Source organism: Cyrtonyx montezumae, unplaced genomic scaffold (assembly GCF_038088225.1).
Source record: "Cyrtonyx montezumae isolate F1298 unplaced genomic scaffold, pur_monq_1.0 scaffold_26, whole genome shotgun sequence".
In the NCBI taxonomy this organism is placed as follows: Eukaryota; Metazoa; Chordata; class Aves; order Galliformes; family Odontophoridae; genus Cyrtonyx; species Cyrtonyx montezumae.
The window spans coordinates 1,895,310-1,921,711 of record NW_027072003.1 but is presented as its reverse complement, the minus strand read 5'-3'; the positions used below and the strand labels follow the sequence as shown (position 1 = coordinate 1,921,711).

The 26,402-nt window shown below is 49.2% G+C and overlaps 1 protein-coding gene across 3 annotated transcripts; it reads right to left on the bottom strand.

Moving 5' to 3' along the window:
• Nucleotides 1-1,804: 1,804 nt before the first annotated feature.
• BLTP3A (bridge-like lipid transfer protein family member 3A) lies at nucleotides 1,805-26,263 on the bottom strand. Of its 3 annotated transcripts, XM_065740268.1 has the most exons (21): nucleotides 26,206-26,263; nucleotides 17,077-17,239; nucleotides 15,760-15,798; nucleotides 15,246-15,337; nucleotides 14,865-15,054; nucleotides 14,570-14,710; nucleotides 13,815-13,985; nucleotides 13,210-13,387; nucleotides 12,755-12,841; nucleotides 12,070-12,234; nucleotides 11,446-11,588; nucleotides 10,268-10,409; nucleotides 9,620-9,813; nucleotides 7,477-9,050; nucleotides 7,054-7,250; nucleotides 6,470-6,624; nucleotides 6,237-6,384; nucleotides 5,045-5,310; nucleotides 4,133-4,241; nucleotides 3,470-3,579; nucleotides 1,805-3,015 (listed from the first exon to the last, which is right to left on the bottom strand). In XM_065740268.1, exons 1-21 carry the CDS (start codon nucleotides 26,247-26,249, stop codon nucleotides 2,890-2,892), a joined length of 4,434 nt encoding a protein of 1,477 aa, XP_065596340.1. In that variant the 5' UTR covers nucleotides 26,250-26,263; the 3' UTR covers nucleotides 1,805-2,889. The 3 variants fall into 3 exon arrangements, with proteins under 3 accessions (XP_065596340.1, XP_065596341.1, XP_065596342.1); XM_065740269.1 differs by lacking the exons at nucleotides 15,246-15,337; nucleotides 17,077-17,239; nucleotides 26,206-26,263 and having other exon boundaries at nucleotides 15,760-15,788; XM_065740270.1 differs by lacking the exons at nucleotides 1,805-3,015; nucleotides 3,470-3,579; nucleotides 4,133-4,241; nucleotides 5,045-5,310 and having other exon boundaries at nucleotides 6,277-6,384; nucleotides 7,073-7,250.
• Nucleotides 26,264-26,402: the final 139 nt, after the last annotated feature.

The following is a 26,402-nucleotide window of genomic DNA, read 5'->3' as shown; positions in this document are numbered from 1 at the left end:
TGGGATACTTGAGTTGCTGAAGTAACAGACGTGCTCTGCCAGCAGCGTGGGCCCAGCTCTGCTCTGTGTGCCCACATGGGAGGAGAGGTTAGGAGTTCTGGGACACTGCAGGTAGGCACCATGCTGGAGAAAACCCCTTCTGCCCCACGTGTTCCCAACACTGGCTGAAGATGAAGCTCAACTCAAAAAGTCATGAAACGTGAAAGAAGAAAGAAGAAATCTCCCCTTTTCAAGCAGTTAGGAATAAAAAGTAAGAACACCACTGCATTCCACCTAAGGCAAGCATTCTTGCATTTCTTGCTTCACACAGAAAGAGGAAAGCACAGAAGCATGTAGGATGACCAAAAGTTCAACTTCTGCTTATGTGGGCTTTGTGCAGTTCGTAATGGTAATTACAGTGAGCTTTTGCATATAGGTTTCTTTCACAGGAAGTCTGGAGATACACAGAGGCTTTGTTACCTCCTTCCTCAATTACTGTGAGAACTGCTCATGGAAATAGTTCGGTTTCACCGTGGAAGATAACTTGCACTTCTGACCCCTGCTTTTACTTCTGGATTCTATGCACGAGGCAGTATTGGTGAAGGAAGTGCCTGCTGATGCTTAGAAAGTTAAAGTGCATTTTCCTCTAGAGAAAAGCATGACAGGCTGCTCTGGAACATTCCTCCATCACACGCAGCAACACAAATCCGACTTGTGCACCCAGGATGCATCACAGAAGTGCTCCAGAGAACACAGCAAGGTTGTCTAACAAGAACCAGGAGGAGAGGGCCTCTCCCAAGGAGGAGGGAAAGCAAACTTGTGAAAGGCACAGCACTGAACATCAGGAACAGCCCGGGCAGAGCGGGCAGCGGCACACAGCCCTCTGCCAAAGGCGAACCCTCTTCCTTTCCACTCATCTGTGCCCGTTTCCAGTTTCCAGAAGGAAGGTCAGGCTTTCACTGCTGCTGTCACAGCCAATTGCAGGCACTGCTCAGGGCAAAGACACCACTAACACTGCACTTCAGCAGCACAGTCTGCCCAGAGGCTGTTCAGATCCTGTGTCTGAGCACTGCATCCAATAAACGTGAGTCAGGGCTACCTTCAGCCTAATGGAGTCAGACAGCAAACCTCAACGATCTTAACAGTGACAGCAGACAATCACCCTCTGTCTCCTACATACCCTCCTTTTCAGAGGGTGAGCGAACAAACACAGCAAGGGATGCACCCAGTTCTCCACAAACCACAGCCAGCAGCACCTCTGCACCCAAGATCACTGCAAATATGTCCCTAAACTAGCTAAAGGAGGACTCAAATGATACCAGAAGTGTCTATTGAAGTGCCTGTAATCTGCTCAGCAGCTCCAGAGCTGGGCAAAGCACAGCAAACTGAGCTCCTACATTGTTTCCTTCTTTCGTGTAGCTCCCAGGCCTCACCTACTCATGGCTTGTAAATCAGAGGCTGTTCCTTGCATAGCAAGCAGGATTGAAATCTTTTACTTTAGCTAATCTAATTACAACAAAGTAATGCTTACACACACACACACCAAAAAAAAGAAAAAACCCAAAGAAGAAAGTTTTGGGTACTGTGTGCCTTGACACAATCAGAAAATGCACCTGGAGAAATCCCACGCCTGAAGTGTGCTGAACTGCCACGAACTCTGCACGCAGTACTGGTGCTACGTTCAACAGAGATGGATGGGCATTCACCCCAGGCACAGATGGGGGTGAAAGATCCACCACGCTGTACCAGAGCAGCACAAATTCCCCTCTGTAACAGCTTCTCCCTTCACAACAAACTTCTGCCCCTCACGGCTGCTCCTCATTCAGCACACAGTCTGAACTAATAGAGCAAAGAAACCACACACCCAGCCTCCACCCAGGGGGCCCCGCTCAGCACCCTTCTCCTGATCCACACATCAGCATCCCTGCTAAAAGGCATTTAAGACTGGGCATGAGCTCAGTGCTGTTAAAATACGTGACCCTGTAGGAATGCAGACAGCTATTTCTTTGTGTTCCCCCTCTCCATCAATGAAACTTGGGAAGCAGAATGGTTTAAGGACATCCAAAGGAAACACAAAGGTCTCATTCCATGATTTAGCCAACTTCTGTCACGCCTATTCTTTGACTGCAAAATTAAAGACAGATTAAACAGCACTTGGTAATGAAATAATGGATTCCTCTTTGCTTCTGCATCAATAAAGCCAAATGTTGCAGGACTGAGAACTAGACTAAGTCTAATACAACACCACCTACTGGTGGAAAAAGAAACCTGGAGGCATTTCTTTCTACCCTGGCCCTGTTCTTGAGAGGTTGATGAGCTGTAGCAGCCTTCCTCCACATGTGGGAAATCCCTTCTGTGTCTCTCGCACCCACTGACCTCTCTTTCTGTCTCTGTGTGACAACACGTGCTTTCAAGCCAGGTTTTCTGCCCTCCCTATTCTCTGCCACCCCTCAGTGTGGTGAACTGAACTGTACTCCTTTGTGTCATTGGGCAAGAACACCAAAAGGAAGGCTGAAGGAAGCAGAAACCCTCACACCAACCACCTCCAGACAGAAGGGCTGAGCTCAGACCGTCACTACCACCGCGTGGATGAAGAGCCACGGTGCCCCCACACCAACCTCAGGCCTTTTGTTTGCAGACTGAATGCTGCCCTGGTTCAGAGGCAGGTGGTAGCACCATGTAGCCAGGACAGAGGGAAGTAGCAGCACACAACTCCTCATTCCTTCCGTGCTGCTCAGCTGAGCTCTGTCCTTTGTCCCTGTACGAAGAGTATTTTGCAATCACAGTTGGTTTCCATCTTTGTGATGGTCAGTCTCCAGGAGGTTGACCTGTTTGGCAGCAGTGTAATCAAACTCGCTGCCTTAGTGCTGGTGGTGGTCTCCACTCCTCCTGAGCAGCTGCAGCCTACTGTCAGAGCTCAAAGAGGGGATTGTATTTCCTAATTTCCTGCAGAAGGCGAGCCTTGTCCATGTTGGCTTCTGCAAGGGCTATTTTCACATTCTGAAGCTCTCTCTCCAATTCTGGCACTTCCTTTAACTACAAGAGGCAGAGGGGAAAACAAAAACAAAAACAAAGCAGGAGTTTACAAAGGTAAGCAGCAGGGCAGATCTAACTACACTGATCTACACTCAAAGCTCGCTGACAGTGACCCAGTTTGATTTGCAGGAGTACACTCTGATGGTGCCTGAGGACTTCCATACTGTCACCGGAGTCAGCTCAGGCTGCCACTGATGCCATTTCTAATGACTACTTTCTCCTAAGACTTCTCTTCACATTTTTAGCCACAGGAGTAAGACCTGCAGCAAGCTAGCTGATCCCTTAATTCCCTGAATGCCTGTGAAAGGAGGCACAGACTGCTTTTGTGTGCGCTCCCTATCTGCAACACACCACACCTACCAGCAACTGCAAACAGATGCAGACAAAAGAGTCGTTTTCCAGCCTACTGCCAGCTATCTAGTTGTCTAGACAGCACCAGGCAGCAGTGACTCACCTGCAGTCCACGTATCCCTCCTGTTGGTGCTGCCAAGATGCACTGTGCCTTCTGATCCTGAAGAACTGACACAGGTTTTTCCAGTTTCGAGGAGCCCTCCCCTCGTGGAGCTGGGAAAAAAAAAAAAGCATGGAAAATATTCTGGTGTAGATATTTACAGGAGAGGCTTCTTAGGCTAAAAGAAAAACTTCTGGTGTTCTTTTTGTCTTAAATAGGAAAAAATATATGTATTATCCCCACTATAAAATGGAGAAGCTGAACCAAGGGAAGATGCAGAAATGTGTCCTGACTGTATGAGCTCAAGGAAACAGCAGCCATGAATCCAGGCCCTGTTTTAGGTATTAAACTGTTCTGCCTCAGGTGTCACGTTTTCTGTCCAAACAATCCAACAAAAGCAGTGAGAAGTGGAAAGGTAGGAATGCCTACAGCCAGCAAATGGTACTGCAGAGCAGCCAAAGGCTGTAGATGCTTGCACTGAAGATATCTGCCCATTCTGGCAGAAGTGACTGTAGGAATCAGAATTACAGACAGCCCACACAGCAGAGTGCATCCCTCCCAGCAGCAACCATCACATTTTAGCTCCAGCTTCCTCTAGGAACAGGCACAGCAGATCTACCTCCAGCAAGGCCTGGGGGATAGAACACATTCCCTGACATTTCTGACCTGTTAGGTAGAAAACTCCATCATCTCTGCGCTTCACGAGGACGTGATCTATTGCCAATGTGATAGGAACAGGGCCAGGGGAGGTGGGGTATATCTGAGGGCTGTCATCCTGAAAAATTAAAACAAACAAACAAACAAAAAGGCAGAAAAAGAGATTAACTGCTGTAACAGCTCTGGCAGCCCTGCAAAGGGTTCCCCTTGTCCCCAGCCATCACAGGGGTAGCATGAGCAACTGGCAGCACTACCAGAGCTCACCAAGGTCACCCACCATATGGAAAAGCCTGGCTTTATTCACACAGAGCTGCACGTGAGACATAACTTGTGCAAAAAGGACTCCCACAGATCACAGCACAGTTCTGCTGCATCCATAAGAAAGGCTGGGGAGAGGCCATCTCCCCTGAGACAGCTCTCACAGTGGTCCTGCAATTTCCCGAGTCAAAAACCTATTGAAACGAAGCCAGCATCATTTAATCTGGAGACTTTCATGTTGCTGTGGTTCCTGCTCGCCAGTGGAGCAAACTCAGTGCTTTCAGAAAAAAACAGTCAGTTTTGTCCCCCCACTAAATATCACTTCTTACATAATGTTTTTTTTTTATTCACTCTTCATTCGCTGACTGAAAAGGTCAAATAATTCTCATTTCACACTAGCACTTGGGGAAGAGGCATTTAATTCCCTTTCCTCTGAGTCTGCAAATAGGTCACCAACAAAGCTGGGGACAGAATCTGAATGTCAGGCTCCTATTTCCCCACAATCTGAGCTTGTGTTACCCGTTTGTCCACTAGAAACAAAATAAAACACATTCAGGGAAACAGGACCTTAGCAGAATGCCACAGCAATCCCACAACATCCTTTCCCAAGCAGAATGCTGCAGGTGAGCTCTACTCAGGATACCACCTCGGTTCCCCACTCACCTTCAAGGTGATTTTGGCATCCACGACTTCTATCTCCATGGGGATCACCTCTGGGATAATTTCATCCTCAAGGAAGGGGCCGAGGTTGGTGAGGAAGGACATGGAGAGCTCTGCTGTGTAACTGTGGAGCAGCATCTGGAGGAAGCCGTTCTGAACTGCGAGTGGGGAATGCACAGCAGCAGTAGGTCCTGCTTCAAGACGCAAGCACACTTCTGGCTGGGTCCTGGCAGCTTCAGGGCCTGAAGGCTTCTCCACGTCTGCATCTCCTGAAGCACAAAGAATCAGTGAAGCACAGAATCGTTAAGGATGGAGAAGAGCACTATGACTACAGTCCAACCCATGAACCCATCACCAAAATGCCCACTGAAGTACGTCCCTCAAAGACCTCACTGCAGGAGATGGCATCAGCACTAAGACATACAGTCCATAGGTTCATAGGTTCATAAGGTTGGAAAGGACCTACAAGATCATCTAGTCCAACCATCCTCCTATCACTATCCCTACCCAACTACTAAATCCAATCCCTTAGCACCTCATCTAAACGCTTCTTGAACAGTCAAAACAGGTATCCTGAGAAGCCCTCTGCTGTCCAAGTGCAGAACGAAGTCAAGCTCACAATGGCAGCAGTCTGCAGCCATCTCTCACAAGAAATGAGACCAGGTTTCAAAAGAGTGGGAGTTCACATCACCTCAGACCCATCCACCTCCCTCAGCATTTCAAAACTTGCCTTCATTTGGCATTAGCACGAGCTGAACCTCACCTCTCAGCTTCCCAGAGCTGCTCCCCACCACACAACCTTGTACCTGTTGTGCCCTCTCGTGGCTACAGGCAGCACACATAAATAACAGCCTGACCACTCCACGTTTGCACTTAGAAGCTTTGTGATGCAGCTGCTCCAGTGCTTCTCATTCGTTTGTTTGTTTAAAAATTGAATAAATCTGTAGGGAAGTGCCCCAGCCTGGAAGGATTATTCTCAGAGTGGGGATAATTTGGGGCTTCCCTTGGAAGCTTTATCCCTCCTCACTTATTTCATGCATCCTAGAAGAAATGTAAAACTGCCCTATCAAGGATGAAAGTTCCGCTGTGGTGGGCACCACACAGCTCGACTGTACAGGTCCTTCAGCTTCGTGAGCACAGAAGTTAAAATGGAAGAGTGGCTTACAGGAGCCAACTGTAAAAGCCAGAATCTTACCCACGTAGCCACGCAAGTAGTGCCACATCCTAACATTGTTCAGCTGCTCTGGAGCCACGTTCATGACTTGTAAAGCAACAGACAAATCATCACCTCGTGCCTCTATCCCACAGTTCACCTCGTTCATCTTCAGCACAAGGACAGACACCTTAAATGACAAGAGACAAACTCAGGTCAGGTGAAACAGCACCGGATGGTTCAAAGATTCACAGACGAAGGAACGAAGCCCTGACCAGCTGCAGGCTGGGCTCTTCTCCACTCTGTGAAGTCGAGCTGTTTGTTTCAGGAGATGCTCCACCCTCGTCTGCTGTCTCCAGGTTTGCTCTGCTGCCTGCATTGCTGTGCACCCTGAGGAGATGCCCTGAAGGGAGAGGGTCCAGGCTGGGCTCTGAAACAGAAGTGGCGACAACAGCTCAATTCTTGTTTCTTTTTCTGCTTTTCAGCAGTCCTGCTCTCAGCATCTGCCTTAATCTCATGACCTCTCAGCCTAAACCATCCTCCAGAGAACACTTTCTGGTTCCTCAGACAAACCTAAGCAAAGAAATGAAGGACATTCACTGCGATGCGCAGCGTACCCTATTCCCAACCACCCTTCACGAAACCCTCCTCATAGCTGTGGGACATTTGCCCACCTGCACAGTGGCTCTCGCTCTGCTACAGCTAGATGCCTCAGAGGAGCACTGTAATGGTGCTGGGGACCCTTCCCACTCATTTATACTCTTCACCTCAAAAAACAAAAAAAAACCATCTACAAAAGCAGAGCCAACCGTGGTGTGAAATGAGAGCGGGGAATAGGACACAGCTGGACCCTGGTTACCAGAGTCTGTGAGCATTACAAAGCCATCGCTGCCATCGCTGTCCACAGACAGCCCATCCTCAGGACCACTCCCATCCACAGACGTGGTGTCAAAGGAATGCTGGGACGATGTCCTCTTCATGGAGAAGAAACGCATCCGGCTGCTGCCACCCCCGCCCGGGGTCACTGCTCCCTCTTCTGCTTTGGGCACAGAATCCCTACAATAAAGCAAAGAAAAGGACAAAGGCAAACAGCTCAGCATCAGGATGATAAAGGTACTGCGCTAGACCCTGCAGGCTTGCAATGCAGGCTTTAGTACACTTATCATCCCCAGGAGATGAAGGGCTAGCATATCTCTGGTCCAAATGGTACAGAGAGAAAGGGAGTAATTGCTCTACATCTTCCTTCCTTCCCAGCAGCCTTGCAGGAGGACAGCCCACTCACTTGGCTGGGGGGAGACAGAGCACTTTCTGCATGGTAGAGGTCATCTTCTCCCGGCTCAAGCTCAGAGCATCTTTTGTTATAGACATAGCTTCTTTGGTGAGGTCCATAGTCACATGCAGAGCTTCCTTGGTGGCATCCTTGGTGATATGCAGAGCACTAGACAGCTCCACCTCTAGGTTTTTCAGAGGGATGAGATCTGCCTGCCCATTGAGAGTAATATTTCCTCCTCCCACGGGGCCGGCACTGGTTGAGGTTGGGCTAGCAGGGAGGGCAGGAGGGCTCTGAGGATGGCCACTGGGCTCTTCTGCTCTTTCTGCAACCAGAGCTTCCACAGCTTCACGTGCTTCCTCTATTTGACCCTTCTCCTCCACGCTCTTACTTTGTGGAGCTGTGCTCAGAGCTCCATCACTTGCAGACTTTGGAAGCCCCTCCAGCAGCACACCGGTTACACTGGCACCTGTGCTCTCAATCTCACTGTCCTCTGGGACCTTTGTGGTACTGCACGTTCCCTTTTCTGAACCTGTCTCAGATTTCTGCTCCCTCTCCTCGGCTGTCAGCTCCCTCTCTTCAGCTGCCAGTCCCTCCTTGCTGTCTGAAGGTGAGAGCTCTGACTCTATCAGGCTTGTTGTATCTGAGTCCAGGGATTTGGGCTCCAAGCAGGAGCCTGGTGTGGGGTTCATGAGTAGGGCCACTTCAGCACTGTGGAACATAACTCCTACAGAAGCGGACATGGGATCTAAAGGACACCCTGTCACCTCCTGGGTATCTTGGGTCAGCTGCTCCTGTAGTGTTTGCAGAACTTCTTTCATCCTGAGCAGCACCAAGTATTGGTAGTGATTGAGACGAACTTTGACGTGGACAGGGGAAGACAAAAGCACATGGATATCAGCAGAGGCTTCCAGCTCTTTGACATCTACTCCATCATCAAATTCACACTCAGATTCTCCCAAGGCATCCATCGTCTCTGGGGCCTTGTAGATGTTCTTCAGATCCTGGTCAGTTCTTGATCTTTGACAAACCCCTTGCTCTCTGGAAAGGTTCTCATTCTTGGAGTGATGGCTAAAGCTGGCAGAAGGCTTGATTTTCAAATCGGAGACAGACGATTGCTGCCGTTTCGACATCTGAGCTTGTCCCCATCTCTTGGGAAGACAGGCCCAAACAGAAAGAGGAAATGGGTCAATAAAGCTAAGGGCTCTGCCCTTTGAGCTCTCAGCACCCTCAAAGTCCAGGGAAAGCTCAGTGAAGTTCACAGACCACAGATCTTCAGAGGCAGAGGTTTTGCGCAATGGCTGAGGAAAACCCATGTGCTTCCGAGGTCTATCGTCCACCTCATAGGCATGGCGCAAGAAAAGGGTATGGAGGAGGTTAAAACTGTCCTGAGACCTTGGGAACTGGGTGTAGCTGGAGTGGAAGAACTCTGAGCCAGCAAATTTACGGAAGAGGCTCTGGAGGTCCTGGCAGCTGCAGAAGGGAGCATGGCGGGTGTTGGTGGCAGTCATCTCTGCTGCGCGAACGCAGAGCGCCTGCGGACGATCTTGATGGTCAGTGACTTTCTTCTCCACAGGAATGCTGAGCTGCAAAAAACAGAAAGATGTTACAACTAAAGCAGCCTTGGGGGGAAACGAACAGCACCCCATTCTGGTCATTTACACAGAAACTCAGCTGTGGAATATACAAACAACCGTGATGTCTTGGTCTCTACTAAAATCCCAAGAGCTGAACTAGATTCTCAACACATCCTCATCTGAGAAATCAGATAAAATTTACAAATTGAGGAAGAGAAATGAGACACAAGGAAAATATCATCTAGAGAGGTCAATGCCATAGGCTGTCAATGCAACAGACACATGCCCATTGGGAATGGTATGAGTCAAAGTGATTTCCAAAGTCCAGAAAGCAACTTCTGGTTAGCAGAACCAGCAATTTCTCCTTGAAACTGCTTTCATACTGACTTGTCTGTCTATTCTGAACTAGTACTCAAACATTTGTTTCACTGCTCACAGATGAAAACAAAACCAATGCAAGCAGTGGTCAGAAGAAAGGTGGAGGCTTCGTTTGCTCATCCTGGGCTCCAGCTATTTCCTGCTCTCATTATTTCCTCAACAGAGAGGGAGAGGAGTGAAAAGGAGGGAACGGGTGGTACCTTCAGCCTGAAGCCATCCAATCGAACATCCAAGTGCTCATCACGTTTGCCTGAGTCCTCCAGCTTGTAGATGGCTTTGAACTGCTCCAAGCTGCGATAAAGATCCAGACAGAAGAGGTTTATCCACAGCATGCTTGCTGTATCCAGGGTAAGCGTCAGACCATTCAGCTGTCCATACAGGTTTGGGCAAGGAACTAGAATGAAACAGAATCCAAACAGATTAATAACAGCACAGGGCTTTAGCATCCACCTCAAGACTGATCTCTCAGTGAAAGTGCAAAGCTGAGAAGCAGCAGTGAGGTGCTCCAGTTGTCACGCCGAACCAGCTGCAGAGCACTCAGAGCTCCCTGGGGTCCCACTCCACTGCGAATCAACATACTGCTGACCAAAGCATGTCCTTCTGGGGTAAATTATCTTTCAAATACAACTTCTCCTCCACATTTTGCACCAGGTAAAACTCTATACCACTATCTCCAAGGGTTTTAAGAAAAAATAATTTGGAAAGGTAAATACGTGGACATCAGGAACTGAATGGAAACAGACACCCAGAGAAACCTCAAAATGGTTCACACACCCATAGAAAGAATTAAAACACTGACTGATTTTTAAAGAAACTTATGAAAGAAGGTGCTAACCTTGGTGTATTACCTGGAAAATCTTGACTGTCTGGGAAGTAATACTCTGTGAACTCAATATGGATTGCAGAGACCTGATCGGGCAGGTTCAGGAATTTTCTGCTGCACGACAGCAAGGTGGAAGGTTTCTTGCTGTGCTGACCAGCTGTGGAAACCTGAAAACACAAATGTAATGCAGCTGTGCACAACCTACATTTGGCAAAAGAAACTGTCCCAGTAAGCCTGCAGCCTCCTACACTCTGTCTCATTTACACATCAAACACATTCAGCTTTCCAGTAACTTCCCTCTACCTGCTAATACTGTCAGCTCCACTCCTTCGAGGGAATTCAGCTCTTCATATATAAATATATTCTTTCAGAATTTAAAAGGGGGTTATAAACAGGAGGGGAACCAACTTTTCTCAAGTGTAGATAGTGATAGGACAAGGGGGAATGGTTCTAAGCTCAAGGAGAGAAGGTTTAGATTGGATGTCACGTGGAAGCTCTTTACAGAGAGAGCAGTGAGGTGCTGGAACAGGCTGCCTGGGGAGGCAGTGGGTGCTCCATCCCTGGAGGTGCTCAAGACCATGTTGGATGGGCCCTGGGCAACCTGGGCTAGTGCCAGATCTGGAGGTTGGTGGCCCTGGATGATCCTTGGGGTCCCTTCCAACTCAAGCCATTCTATGATTTATATCCCATGTCACTGTTATAAAGAGCTGTAACAATCAGATTTAGGTGACATGAATAAACAGAACTGAATCCCATCATAACTTTCTTCAGGATTAACAGCATGTCAGTAAGTGCATTACAGTATCTGATACAGATCAAACTCTCCCAGTGGGTTCAGGGGCTGATCTATTCTAGTCCTGGGTCAGAAAGAGTGAGGGCAAATATAATCCTCCTCTGTCAGAAGTCCATATCCTCACTAACTTCTCGAATGCATGGGCTTATCTAAGGAAGTCTGAAAGTGATTGTGAACACAGAGAGCACAGAAACACTGTGGTTCTGCATGCAGCTTCCTCTGAACACGACAGTTATCAGCACTCCAAGCTGCACAAGCAACACAACAATGGCATTCAGTCCCTTGGTTGTGGAGTGTTGATGAGCCCAAACTAAGGGAGATTTGTGCCATTTATTTGCACCATACCCAGTTACATTTCCTTCCTCAGACAAAATGAGGTGGATGTCCCCAGGCACTGCTCAGACCCCCACCTGGTGAACATCCAAGTCGTCCACGCGCAGCAGCACACAGCTGGAGCGAAGCCGGTGCCAGGGAGGGTGCTGGAGCTGGGGCAGGCTCGAGGGAGGGCCACGGCCCTTCTCTGAGGGGCTCTTATGAGGGCTCAACGACGCATCTGTGGGGATGGGAAAGCAGAAGGGTTTTACTCAACTCCTTTGTAGTGAGCATCGCCATCAACTCCAACACATCTGTGCTTACGGAGCAGAAAGAACAGCCCCAAAATCAGAAACAGATGGCACAGTCAGGCAGGAAGAAAACCCAACATTCAGTACTTGGAAAGGAAAGGCACCACGAAAGATCAGCGTGATCTGCACCAACAGAAGCTCTTCAGCTTCACTTCCTGCTGCCCAGGCTATTTCATTTGCTGATTATAAATTCATTTAAAGAACAAAAGTAGGCTAGGTCTGCCCATTCTTGCTGCAGTATTATTCCAATAGGACATCCATTGTACTCTGCCATTACATTTACGATTTTTAGTGTGCTATACACAACAGATCAAGCTGCTAAGTCAGTGAAAGGGAACTAGAGATGTTGCTGGATGGAGAACAACCGTTACCATTGCCAGTTTTATCAAGAGTTTTATCAAACATCATTACCTGGTTTCTTTCTGAAGGGAGAAAGTGGAGTCTTGGCAAATGCAGCATCCATTTCTTCATAATGCTTCTCAACCTTGCTCTGAAATTCACTGACCAACCTTTTGGCCCACTGTCCCCGCGTCTCCATTGCCTCACTGTACCTCACCCAGTGCTTGCAGGCATCTCCTGCATTCAATTAAACATACCAGATTTAAAACTGGGATCCTGCATACCCCCCACCCTCTTGTTCCCCTTAAACTAATATCAATCTGTAAAGCATTCCCCTTGATCGATACCACATTCTGGTGCTACCCCCACCAGTGTTTCAAACACAAGCACTGAGAAGAATGCCACGGTGACACTTTTTCTTGCATCCACAGTTAAGCACAAACATATTTTCTCCTGGGATGCAACCCTTCCAAACTGATCAGGCACATGGAAGAACCAGGTCCAGAGCTTAAGCAGCCAAAAAGAAATCCAAAGTTCCCACTTTGTGGTTTTATGACAGGCAGTAACTCATTCCTTTCTTTGCACTCTCCTCTGCCAACACCTTGTCCATCTTCCATAAATTGGATTAACCCTGGCATAAGGATTTAAGATCCAGGTAATTTGTGTAGCCCTTTCTTTTTGTCCTGCCCAAAGCCTCACAGTATCACCACTCTTCAAGTTCTTTTTCTCTCAAGCTCAAAGGACACACTCCCCTTACCTGCCCTATGGAAAGGATAATAGTCAAAAGCCATCCTCCTGAAGGTCAGCTGCATAGCACCTCCCAGCATCCCATGCTTCAACGTGCCTGTGAAAAATGGAACAAAGAAAACTATCATCAGCTCTGCAATCCAAACCCTGACTCAGGATAATTCAGAACAATGCTGCTTTGATTGCCATCACCAATTGTTACCATGGCTGGTATCTGCTTTTAAAGAGCTCAATCGAAATCTCTTCCTACGTGAGGACAAGGGCAGTTGAATGTAACAAGGCAATAGTTTATACCACAAGAACCAGATCCAGAATCTCCAACACCAAATTACAAGACCCCGCGGCTTCCCAGGCTCCTGTCAATTACGCCTCTCACTACAACAATCAGATTTTCAAGATGAAAATCCTTCGAGAGAGAGAAAACAACTGGAGTATCTTTTTCCTCCCAGTGCAGCCCTCCGTTACCTGACTCTCGAGTGTGACTGTCATCACAAATGTGCAGATCCAGGCGTGAGATGAGGAGGTGGTACGAAGACTCCTTCATGTCGTGTTTGTCGAAGTACTGACCGATGCTCGTTGTATTTGGGCTGACTTCAAATGGCTGAGACCAGGACTGCTGGCTACTTGGAGCTGGTGGAGTGATCTATTAAGAACAAAACAAGCATGGTAAGAGCTCATCTTGGAAGATATTCTGAGACTGAGATCAAGAGGGCAAAGATTTCCTGATCCTCCTTCCATGGAATCTCACTGCACTATGTGCATAACCCCCTTCCTCAGTGCCTCCACTACCAGCCATATTCCTCTTCCTCCTCTCAAAACACTTTTTGTCCTCTGCCCTATGTATTTATTCTATGACATCCATCAAAGGATTACTCAGAATGGGATTTGGGGGAAAAAATATAAAAACAAGTGGTAAGGGATGTTCAGTTACTGCTCAGAACAGCTGCTTTACAGCTCACACAGACTGCTAAGCTATACGTAAACCAAAGGAGAGCAATTGCAGAAATGCAAGAGTTCTCTGCCTTTTCCACTTTCCTGACAAGCCAACATCCAAACCACGGCTTGCTCACCTGTACAGAGTCTGGTGCCAAGCTCTTCCTCTGCTGAGCAGACTTCTCCATGGCTTCACTCAGAGACTCTGCATATTTCATCATTGCTTTCAGCTGAGAGTCTGTCAGCACCCACAGAAGGTCATCAAGGAGAAACATCAGCTTAGATGCCATCACATTGCAATCTTTGGTCTGGAAACAGCAAGAAGGTGTCAAGGACTAAAGGCTGCCCACAGTACACTTTTCTTAAATACACAGAAGCTGTAGCACGAAGAAGAGATGCTGCCCTGAAACCCATCTGAGAGAGAAGTTAACTCGTCTGGTGGATGCCCACGTTGCTCTCATCTGAGAAGGAAAGGAGCCAAAGCTACCTTCTCTTTGGAAGGGAAACTGCTGGCCATTTAGGGAAGAAAAAAAAGAGATGACAATTTTTTTGCAACTTATCATCACATCCACTCATCATCACACTTCTGCTGACAGCTAAAAGCAAGGCCGGCACACTTCCAGCTCCCACTAAAGAGATGACAGATCTCCTCAGGATGAGAGAACAGATTTTAAAACTTGCTCCACACACACCATTCTCCCCTGGGAAATAAACTGCTTTGACATTTGGTTAGAACACAGCTGTTTCCAACAGAAAGCAGAGCAATACATCAGCTCGAGCTCAGTACTTGTGAAGGAAATGAACCACTGCTGAGGGATGTGGGAGGAAATGCACGTCGTCACTGCAGCGGGCAGGGAGAGTGCATCCTCCAAAGGATGGGTGAAACACTCACCCTTCTCTTGAGAGAGATCTGTATCCTCCCCTGGTTCGTAATGAGTCTCAGAGGAGTAGTAACAGGATCCTGATCACCATTGTCAGTTGCATCTGCTTCAATCCGGAGTGTCTGCCAGGTGAGCTCTTTGAATGTCAGCACCTATCCAGAAAGAGGAAAATAGGGAAATGCCAGGATTAAACTAAACCCTTTAAAGACACAGAATGAAACAAGGCCGCAGGGAACCATCCAACATCTCTTTCCTCTGCTGTCCCTGCACAAAAATAGGGATGTGCAACAAGTGAAGGCTCCTTACCTCTCCTCTCTGCGGATCAGTAATGCGGGTGAGCCGCAGGTCGCTCTGCTGCCAGTTGGGGTTCACGCTGTAGCCCTGAAGCTGCCATAGCTCAAAAGAAGCATGAAAGGCCTTGGAGTGAATCTTGATGGTGATGGAATTGACTACAATAAACATTCCCTCCACCACCTTTTCAGCAAAGCCGTATTCACTGCAAAGAGAAGATCCTTTAAGTCATCAGGTAGAGACTGCGGTACGTATGGAGAGCCTCCAAGGTTTGTAAGCAACATTAGAACCACTGAAAGCAGAATCCCTGGAGGTCACTGGTTGATTGTTGAGAGCAACAGCCCACACCCATACCCCAGTATGTGAGAAAGAAGCCATGGGGCTCAGGGGTCTGACCTCTGGCCAGCAGCAAGCGCAATGGGGGACTGTCCATTGGGCGGCCGAGGCTCTTCACATGTTCTCATCTCCACCTCTACTTTATCCAGGTACTAGGAAGACAAAACACAGGAGCAGTAAATACAAGACCAAGGCTCAAGGTCAGCCTTACACCCTTAGGTCTGGGACTGTAGGGTTGGTATAACACAGCTGTGCAGCCTCAGACTCATGCTAAAGTTCTTACACCATCGATAGCAGAATTGTTGGGTAATCTGAATCCCCAGAAGTGGAGGAAAGCAAAAAGCAGACACCACGTTGTCCTGGACCACACTGAGAGCTCAGCCCAACCCCATCCTGCAGGGAAATGGGAATCTCATGGGAGGTCACCCACCTTCTAACAGAACCATACTCACAACTCCCCCTCCCCCTACACCCTAAGGGCCTGGAGGCTTCAGGCCAACACTGGAGTAAGCACTTCACAGTTTCCCTTCACAGAATTAGCAAGAGAAGGAATGAACAAGAGAATAAGCATTACCAAACAGATTGGGTGCGTTTTCAGTTTTGTCCACTGGATCTGAAACAATAAAGGCAGGATTAAGAGTTAGCTCCCCATTGGAAAACGTAGGAAACTGTGGGGAACCATTTGAGCTCAAAGTTCTGCTCTGAGAAACGACCATTGTGACAGCTCATCATATCCAAATCCAGGTCAAACAGGCTCAGAAAAGCAAGTGAGAAGACCTTCCAGCTGCCAGCCCTACAAGCCCAGCCTAGCTTTAGCATCTTGTATATGATCACGAGTAATAGATGCTCAGTAGGTGAAATTCAGATTCCTCCTCTTCCTTTATGGAAAATGTTCTTGTCCATACAGCATTTACAACTAATTGTTGCTGCTGGAAGTCAGGTCACTCCTTTGAAGACTCCATACAAACCAGAAATATTCTATTTGACATTACTGCAGCCACACTTACTCTGCAGTACTTGTACAAGGGAGAACAAATGTTTGGTGCTATATGAAGCAGATCTGACTCTAAAATCGAATAGAACAGATCAGATGAGTAAGATGGGCTCATTTTCAATCTCACTTGTCAGAGAAGAACCATCACAGCAAGTCTGTTCCATATCCTAAAGAACTGTGCATTCGAGTAGTGCAGCTATGCTTAGCACCAGCCGAGATTAAACAGTCTGGCATTTCACATCAACTGAAAATAAATCAATTTTGCGCTCCAAAAAGCACAAGGAGGAAAATTTCTAAGAGGGGTCAAAGTGCAAAAGTACAACTGCCCATGTGTGCCCCACTTCAGCCATTCATTCCACATGTAAGCAGCCAGCACTGGGCTGAAGGAGTGCACTGCTTTTCACATGTGCCATTCACAGGTTTCTTAAGAGCTGTGTTTTCAACAACCAAGACTTCAGCTCCACTTATCTTACGATACCTCACAGCACAACTAGGCTTTCAGATAACTCCATTTGTCTCTGCTTCCTACTCCTGCTGGAGGTCTGTGTTGATTCCTCAGCAGTAAAAAAAAAACAAGTTGGTGGGGGGGGGGATGAGGGAAGGCACAGAGAAGTGCTCAGCTATCAAAATACAGGAAAATGGGTGGAAATGGTGAAACAGAAAGGTCTGAAAAATTCTAATGTGCTTGGGGGTAATGAGCAGGGAGTCATCCTTCACCATTTCTGAAGTACAGTACAAGATTATCATCTAAAACTAATATACACAGGCTTGTTACGAGCTAAAGCAAGCATGCAGCTGAGCTGTGAGGTTCTACACCACAGCATGCTCTGGATATCAAATGAAGGGTGAATTCAATGAAGGCTGTGGATCGAACCCAGGGACACCATCGCAGCTCACCCTGATGGATGCCTTGTTGCAGTAGACCCGGGTGATAGCAAGCCAGGTGGGCAGCTCCAGCACATTCTGCAGCACCTCCTCATCCAGCTCCAGGTTGGTCAGCTGCCCCTGCCCCTTCAGCGTGCTCAGGTTGATTTTGTCTGGAGACAGATTCTTAGTAAACCTGCAAGACAAGAAAGAAGAGACTCTAGAAACAAGGCCAAAGCTGCTGGGACCCAAGGGTACGTTAAGTAAAAAAAATCTGCCTTCTTTGTTAAAACTTTTTGACATTTTTAGACATAGTTGGTTTTTCCAAAAAAAAAAACAAAAACAAAAACCCAAACCCAAAAATACCCTTTAGATTTTGACATTTGTAGGGGCTTTATTTTACTTTTCTTTTGACATCAAGTTCAAGGAACTGAAAATTCCACCTAAAGCCCAGGAAAGGCAGAACTCAACAGAACTGCCCTGGGACAAAAACAAAGCCAAACCACAACAGGAGAACTGTGCTCCCCCTAAGAGTGCCAAGTCAGTGATGAAATGCTTTATTACCCCTTTTTTTTTTCCAGGTAATAAGGACAGAGGAAAGTAGAAGAGCATTCATAAATTATTTTTATTGCTGTCTCTTTAAACAGCAGCCTTGCAGACTCTCTGGTCAGCAGGTCCAGGCGTGCAACCCAATCCCCAGCCCAAACTCCCATCCTCCCCAACGGTATCCAGCACACTGCTCCCCCTGCTCCCAGCTCCTCCTCCCGGTGGCTTATTCTTGCCTATATTCTATCTCCCTCATGGGCCTGAGATTTAAGTGCAATGGATGGAGACTCCAAGCCCCAAGACTCACAAAGCTGAAGACTTCCTGCCAGCTGATCTACTCACTGCTGAGGCCAGAGCTTATTTCACACATTCCACCACGCTAATACTCATTCTAATTCAGCACAGCCCTCCAGAAAGCAGAAGAAAGACCCTATTGTCAGCACAACCAGGATAAGGCTCACAGTCACACGTCACCCATCTCTCCCAGCACCACCAGTGTGGTCCGACTCCCTGGGAAAGGCTCACAGGGCACGGTGCACTGCCAAAGGGAGCAGCGGGGAGGAGGATGCAGAGCACTGCTGCTGGGATGACAGCGGGCACAGCCACCAGGCCACCAACTGCCTGACACACAGCAGCAGCAGCTTGTCTGCCAGCCCAGGGCTTCCTGCAAGAACAGTGCCCTTCCAAAATGCATTTTGTTAACACAGTGACGAGGTGCTGATGTCAGCCCCCACCAGGACAGCAGCACACTGCTGCCTGTCTGCCCGGTGCTGCCTTCATCCCTCTGTCACGGTGTGATCTTCTGTGCCACCTCCCTGAGCCGGAGCTGCTGCTCACAAAGGACCTGTGCCAGCATCCCAGGGCAGCTGACACGTCTGCTTTGAGCACGTCGCTCCCTCTGACCTCCTGGTTAGGCACACGCAGGCAGGAGGCCAAGATCAACACGGCGTCCCAGCCCTGCGCAAAGAAACAACACTCGGAGGGGAAGGAGACGCAGCGACGCGCTGGGTGCTGAGTCCTGCTGTGTGAACACAGGCGTTGTGAGCACCTGCAGAGGCAATGTGCTTCTCCTTAGCAAAGCAGCTCTGCTGAAAGCTGCTGCAATCACGCTCACTCCGGCCTGGGCTCTGAGAATAAAGCAGTCGCAGTGAGGAAAGCAGCCGGTGCTGTTAAGCTCGCAGGGCTGCACGGGGAGCGAGCCACTGCTGCTGTCTGACATCCCCATCCCGGGCTGAGCGCTCGGGTGGGTACTGCAGAAACAAAATGTAAGGACATGTCTCAGCAGAGAACTGCTTTACTTAGCACATACGTGAGTCAAAAATAACCCCGGGCACGCTGGGTGAAGCTGTGACACTGGACACTGCAGGAGAGAGCAGCACGAAACACGAGCCAGCCCAAAACAAATGTCCGCGTTCATCTGCAGGGATCAGCTGCAGAAATCCTGTGAGCAGATGAGGGAAGCAGCACAAGCACTGCCAGGGCCTGCCAAAGAGCCTCTTCAGAATGGGACTGCTGGTGCACCAAGATGTGCTGTCCTGCCCCCACAGGGCAGCAGACCCCATCGACCACAGAGCAACAAAAGCTGCAACCCCTGTGAAGCACAGACCTAAACCCAAGGAAATTCTGTCCTTCAAACCATGCCATGAAACATTCCTGAAGCTGTGCTCATCACCACCTCCCTGCCCTCCATTCATCCCCCTGCAGAGGAAAGCATCCCCAGATGTAAAACACTTTGATGTACCTAACGCACATTAGTGGGGCAAACAGAAGGGACAGAGATGCTGCATGCCCACGGACTTGGAAGCTTACAGATGCCAAATTAATTCCTTGAAAAGAACTGCTTTGGTCACTGTCAGGGGAAGGACAGAGCCATGAGAGCAGACAATTTTAGCTGCTTGTTGGCAGGCTTGCTGCATTCATGCTCATCAGCAGTAACATTTTTGGCAGCACAGATTGCTGGCCTAGAGAAAAATGAATGAAAACAGCAGCTATTAGGAAAACTGACTGTGTGGGATAGTTGCTTTATTTTCCCCCCTAACTGAAGAAGTCATGCAGCACTAAGCCAGTGAACTCACAGGACAGCACTCCTTTTGAGCCTGCTAACATTACCATGACAAAAGTCAACGTGGAAAATCTTTTCCCACCCTTCATGGAGTTGTGCTGCAGCTGTGTACACAAGCACAAATGCATCCACTCCCCATGCCATGAGTGACAGCTGCTTTCTGGCAGAGTGCCTTCAGGTGACGGACAATCCTTCCTGCATTTGCAGCTAAGATGATGGGAAATACAGCTGGAAGCTTCTAACAGCTGTGCTGAGGAGACACTTCCCCGCTGTCCACTCGCCCCCATTCCTTCCCATTTTGGATGATGTGAGCATTACAACTTTCAGTCAGCACACACACAGCCGTGAACAATGCCATCCCAATTTCTTAGTAGAATGAAGGCCTTGCTCTTTTCCTAAGCAACTAATGCCACCCAGATGAGTGAAACCTCAGCAGCTCCTTGGGATCTGGCTGAAAAGCATCGTGCTCTCTGCAGAAACTCATGACCTTTGGGGATTCCCAAAACCTGAGCCACTGATGGACCACCTGAGCTGAGCACCGAGTCAGCCATGGGAGCACAGGGGAAGGCAATGCACCTGTGTGACCAGAAGGGCTGGAGCCTGACTGCATTTAAGGGCTGATCACCACTGGGGAAGGAACTCTTTCAGGAGATTGCTCCTTTGGAGTTTCCCATAGTGAGCCTAGGACATGAGTGAGCATTTTCCTTTATTTTGGCTGTCTCTTTCCATCACAATAATCATTCTAATTATACCATCTGTAAAATATCTCAGCTACAATACTATTCGGCATTACTCATTCAGTTAACCATACACCCATCCCTATTAATATCTTTGTTACTATGGTTATTATATGTGAGAACTAAATAGCAGGACACCAGCGACCTTGATTTTATTTAGTGCCACACATCATCTATTGGTGGGAGCAAACAACTCACTGCATCTGCCACCACTGCAGACGGAAAAATCCTCTGAGCACAGAGAGCTGGGGAGAGGGCAGATTGTCAGCTACCATCTGAAAACAGACCAACAGCAACAAGGGCTGTGGGGAAACCACTGCAGGCACAGTTCTTGCCATGGGAAGGATGAGGATAGAGGAAAAGATGAACGTGTGCTCTGAGTGGGAACACAAATTGTATTTTAAGCAACTCAGATGTGGAAAATCACTAAACTCTGGCCAAGGTGGATTTGCTCCTTACCCCAGCTGGGTTAGTTCTGGACAGGCAACCTCGTGGGGTTTCCACCACTTCGTTTGGGGAGTCCTGCGTTCCCTATATCTCTGTGCTAGGGCAGTTCCCTTCATACTCACCCTCCTTATCTCATGAGCCACAAAGGTCACTCTTACTTGGAGAAAAAGTCATGAGTGGCAAAAGAAAAGGTCAAAGTTATAAGCACGGGGAAGACAACAGCAGAAGCTCTGACTGCAAAACACATCCGAGAATGAACTGAAAGATAATTCTGGAGGAAATAAAACTGGGCAAAGGATCAAAACTTCTATAAAAAGGGAGGAAAACTGCTGCCTTGAAGGCACATGAGAAGAAGAAAAGCCCTTTCAGGAAACAAAACCACACAAGTAGGTTTCATACAACCCCAGAGCAATCTGCCTGGTCACTGTCACACGCAACACCAAGGGACATGGATCTGCAGCCAAGGAAGGGAAATCAGCAGAAAGTGAGGCTAATTGATGCACAACATTGTGTGTATGTGGTATGGCCTCCAGTACCAACCCAGGTAGCACCCCATCAACCTAATTAGTATAAAGGCTTTCAGAATTTAAGGAGGTTTGATCAATAGCAAAGGAACTAATTGCTGAGATGACGGAAAGCATTGCACCTTATGGAAACCATCCCTGTGACTCCAGCTCTGCTGCACTGGGTGGGCAGCAGTGTTTGGTCCTGCTGCAATAAACCTGATGAGCTCACCCTTTTTCAGCCACAAATGCTCCTTGCACACTGCACATGATCAGACCCCAGCACCACACCGGTCTGCTCCTTATCAGTGTGAATTCAGGGCACTGCTGCCTGACAATTTCAAGGCAGCAGCAGTGCATACAAACACTGTTCTGTTTGTCCAAGCACCAAGTGCACTGATAAAGGGCCAGGCCACTCAACAGCCCAAATCCAAGGGTAGAGGCACACCACAAAACACTTTATCAGTCCTTTCAGCTCACAGACCAGTGTTACCTGCTGCAATGCAATACAATGCAACTACAGCCAAAGAAATTCAAGTCAAGTTAAACCCTTGAGGGCAACGGACGTTTCCAAGCAGATGAGACAGACTGCAGCATTCCCTGCAGGCTGCCTCCCCACTCACACACCCAAAAGCACTACAATAAATAAAAAATGACTGAACCCCACATTAGGGGGATTTCTTCCACCACTGCCAGCTCCTCTGCTTGGAGATTGGTAAAGCAAAGTGCAAGTGAACCTGCAAGGCAGAGGCAGGGATGCTGGCAGGGCAGAACTGCACCGTGCAGAGGATGGGTTTTGCTGTTTGCAGTTTGCTGGCTGGGAGCTCGGGGAGGTTTAAATGGCACTGCCCCACAGAGTCTGGAATGCAAACCCTCTCCAGCTGCCAGGGAATTTCCCAAGATTGACCCTCAAGTGAGTAAAAACACACAAAAGGAAATGAGGAAGAAGCATATCAGCAAACACAGCACTTCCACTCCCTCGCACCAGGCAGAAGCCCCACTCCTCAGATTCTGAACATGATTCATTGCGATCTGAACCACATTTCTCTTTCCCAATGGTAAGAAGTCCGAAGCAATGACATAAGGCTGAGCAGCAGCCCACTCCAAGAGCCCCAAAGAAATGAGGGGAACCGAGGAGAGCCCCTCCTGTGAGCAGACTGCTCGGTCTGCAGAGCACCAGGGTGCACTGCATCAGCTCCACCAAGCCCAGCAGCTGCAGGAAGATGCACGCATCCTGAGTGATGGAAGTGCAATTTTTGCTTTAATAAGAGCCCATTTAGCATTGCAGAAATGGCACACGTTGCTCTCTTGAGCTGAGTGGAAGCAGTTGCAGACACCTTGCAGTCAGCAGCTGACTTAGGACAACAACAATTTGGTGAAGTGCAGCACAGCAACCCTGATTAGCATCAGAGATTACTTTCCCTGAAAGACAAATGTCACATCCTGTCATGTGGATGCTCTCCTTCCCCACCCCTGTTTGAACAAGGAATTAATAGCTGTTTATTAAATAACTCTCTAACACTCAAGGCTTTTGACTTTGCATACAGTTTCTCAGTATTTGATTGTTTAGGGGGAAAAAAAAGCCATGAAAAGGTAAGAGTGAGATAAGAAAACTTCCCCTAAGGGGCTGAGGGCTCTGCAGATGGATCAGGATGGATGGGCTGAGTCTGGATGCATGGCATTCAGCAAGGGCACCGGTCACACGGAGCCCGTGCAGCAGTACAGGCTTGGGGAGGAGCAGCTGGAAAGACACCTGGTGAGACCTCACCTCAAATACTGGGCTCAGGTCCCTGCAGGAAGGATGCTCAGATGAAGTGCAGTGAAGTTGGTGAAGAGATGAGAAAGTGAAATGCATGAGTTCAGAGGGAATGAGGCGGAGGGGAGACCCCACTGCCCTACAGCCTCCAGGCAGGAGGCTGAGCGAGGAGGAGTCCATCTCCTTTCTCAGGTGACAAGCGATAGGACACGAGGAAAAGGTCTCAAGTGGCACCAGGAGAGGTTTAGATCAGAATCAGGAAGAACTTCTCTACAGGCAGCCAAGCGTCGGAAGGGGCAGCCCAGAAAGGTGGTGGGGTCTCCATGTGTGGGGGTGTTGAGATGTGTGGATGTGGCACAGACGGACACGGTTCGGTGATGGGACCCGGCAGGGTCAGGCTGATGGTTGGACCTGAGGATCTTGAAGGACTTTTCCAACTTAGTGCTGTGATTCCGTTACCTGACTGAACAGAAATGCTTTGCAGATGGGACAGTAATGGCTGTCTGACCATCAATTTTGTGCTTTCGCTTATTTCCCAGCTACTTTAGGCAAGAGAAATTTCCCTGAGCACTGGAGGAGGACGTGAACCAGCAGAGCACGTGTCCCAGGCAGGGGTCCTTTGGAGGTCCCCTCTGCCCAAACCATTTCATGGTCCACAGACTTCATCAGCCCATTCCCGGATGTGATCTCCCCGCTTTTCTCCCTACCCACCATGCTTTTTCTACTTCTGGCAGTTAATTTAGAATTGAAGTCAGGAAACTGGAAGAAACCCCAGGGTTTCTGCACCCCTGCTAGAGGCAGCAGGCCCTGCTGTAGTGGAGGGTTTCCAACACGTCATCTCTGAGCAACGCACTGCTTTGGTTGTCACTGCAAGGCCACAGCTGCAGCTCAGTGTTCAAGCACACAGCAGTGCTGCAAAGCACTTCAGGACAAGAAATGAGAACCAGAAAGACCTGAGACATCTCAGAGAAGCAGGCAGTGCACATGGAGCAGAAACAGCCCTTGCTTGGAAGGGGCAATTAGAAATGAATTTTTAAGGCCCGGAAGGGATTCTGAGATTTTTAGAGCCACGTTATTTCATAACAGCACACAGCAGCCTTGTTCATCCCTAGCTAGGCGCAGTCTGTGACACCCACATATTTCCAACTGCTAAATTGATCTAATAAGGATATGCTGCAGGCTTATGTGCCAGCAGGGGCTTTACGTGCTGCAAGGTTATGTGTGACTGCAAACAGAAAGAGGAGGAGGCAAGGTGGTCGTGTCTCAGCCCAAAGCACCGTGAGCTGGAGGTGCTGTGCTGGGATGCACTCCAGGCTGCCTATGTGACCTACATGTACACGCACCAAAGCATTACATCGTGCACATGGAAACCAACTGTTTGGTTTTCTAGGAGGTATTTTAGTTCTGCTCCTAAAACCTCTTCGATTTATCCCAATGGGCAGCTTGAATACAGCACAGCTCCGCAGCTTCTCATCCTCCTCTGCTCAGCACCTGAGTGGAGGAGCAAGTGACAACTGACAGCAGGATCGCTGCACTGGGCCGCCCTGCACTGCCAGACACTGCTTGGCTTCAGCCCCCACCAGCAAGCTCATGCTGTCCAAATATTACCCTTCATTTAGCAGCTTCCAAAGCTGGGGAAGGAGGAGAACAAAGCAGCCAAGAGAAGCCAAGACACGTATGCAATGATAGAGAAATCCCTGAGATGAACACTGCCTTCCCCAAGTCCCAGCTCACACACAGCACAGGCAGAGCCCTCCAAAATACACCCACAGCAGTGGGGAAACAGCTTCACAGCTCCCTGCAAGCGGCCACTGGCACCCCATGGGACACATAAGTGATTCACTCAGCCCCATCAGCTGGTGGGTGGGAACTCCTTCGTGTTTCCCTGCTCCTTCTGCCTCTCCCATCCCTTCCTTGCAAATTTGCAGAGACAGAAGGAACAAAAGCACACTCCTGGCTCCAAAGGAAGAGATAACAAAAGGAACAAGGAATTACTTCATATGCAAATAGGAAGCTGGAAATAAAGGCAGGTTAACGATTCAGCGCTGAATTCTTCCAGGCAAATGAGCAGAGCAGAAAGAAAAACCCAAAGGGAGTGTGAAGCTGAGCTATCTGCAGGAAACAGAGCTGGAATGGAAAAACGTCCTCTTCTGAATACAGAATCACCGTTCAAAATGCATTCCCGCAAAGCATCTGCAATACTCGAGTGAGAATGAGGCAGGATCAGCCCAAGCATCCCCAGATACACGCTTTAACCCTGGGCAAAGCAGCACGGAGGGATAAGGCTCAGCCCCGCTGCAGCTTGCGGGAGCTGTTGCTCTCATGAACCTCTGCAAAGGTCCGGAGGCTGAATCCACCGCGGACGTGCCGTGCTTTGAGATGGAGCCCCACGAGAAACCTGGCGACCTGCGACGTCCGATGAGCAGGAATGCATGCAGGCCACAAACCCAGCAGCGAGCCCTGGCAGACGGACACGTCGTGGGGCTCAATTAAAGCCTGCAGGGATCCGTCCCAGCATCCAGGAGCTCTGAGCACTCCAGGGAAAGGACCCCCGGGTTTTAAGTCCCCACTCCAGCACCGATCCCGTGGGATTCTGGGTTAGTCGCTATGATCCTGTGCCCCTCGCTGAGTCTCCATCCGCACAGTGCACACAGGAGGGCCACAGAAGTGACCCCAGGGATGGGACACCTCCGTGCGAGGACAGGCTGAGAGCTGGGAAAGGGGACAGTCCGTAGACACGGGGAAAGGCTTCAAGCGGGGAGACCTAGGTTGGATGTGAGGACGGTTTTGCAGCCGGGGCGGTGAAGCACTGCACAGAGCGGCGGTGCCCCATCCCGAGACCCCCGGGCCGGGGACGGAGCCGTGTGTGTCCGCGTGCATCCGTGTCCGAGCGGGACCCGATCGCCTTTCAGAGGTCCCCCCCCGACACCAACGCTTCTACGGCTGCGAAAGGCAGCGCGCAACGCGGCTCCGCGGGGAAACTGAGGCAAAACGGGACCCGCCCAAGGTCAGCGCGGAGCCAAAAACCGCCGCTATTCCCAAAGCACGGAGCCGACCCTCCCCAACTCCCCCCCCCCCCCCACGAAACCGACACAGTTGCGGCCGCCTCACCGGGACAGGTGCTTCAGGATCTGCTTCTTGATGATGGCGGCCATGCCGCGGCGGGGGGGGGGGGTCAGCGCTGCGGCCGTCGGGGCCCCATCGCCGCTCCTCCGCTCCGCTCCGCTCCGCCCCGCCGCTCCCGTCCGCCCTCTGGCGGCCCCGCACGGCCCCGTCCCCGCGCGTGGAAGAAGCGGCTCCGGAGCTGT

Excerpts from the sequence above, each read along its gene's own strand:
- BLTP3A (XM_065740268.1), bottom strand. The coding sequence starts at position 26,249 with ATGGCCGCCATCATCAAGAAGCAGATCCTGAAGCACCTGTCCCG. Across the intron at positions 10,410-11,445 it reads ACGACTTGGATGTTCACCAG|GTTTCCACAGCTGGTCAGCA; the intron begins GTGGGGGTCTGA and ends TTGTGTTTTCAG. Across the intron at positions 9,814-10,267 it reads AGACAGTCAAGATTTTCCAG|TTCCTTGCCCAAACCTGTAT; the intron begins GTAATACACCAA and ends GTTTCATTCTAG.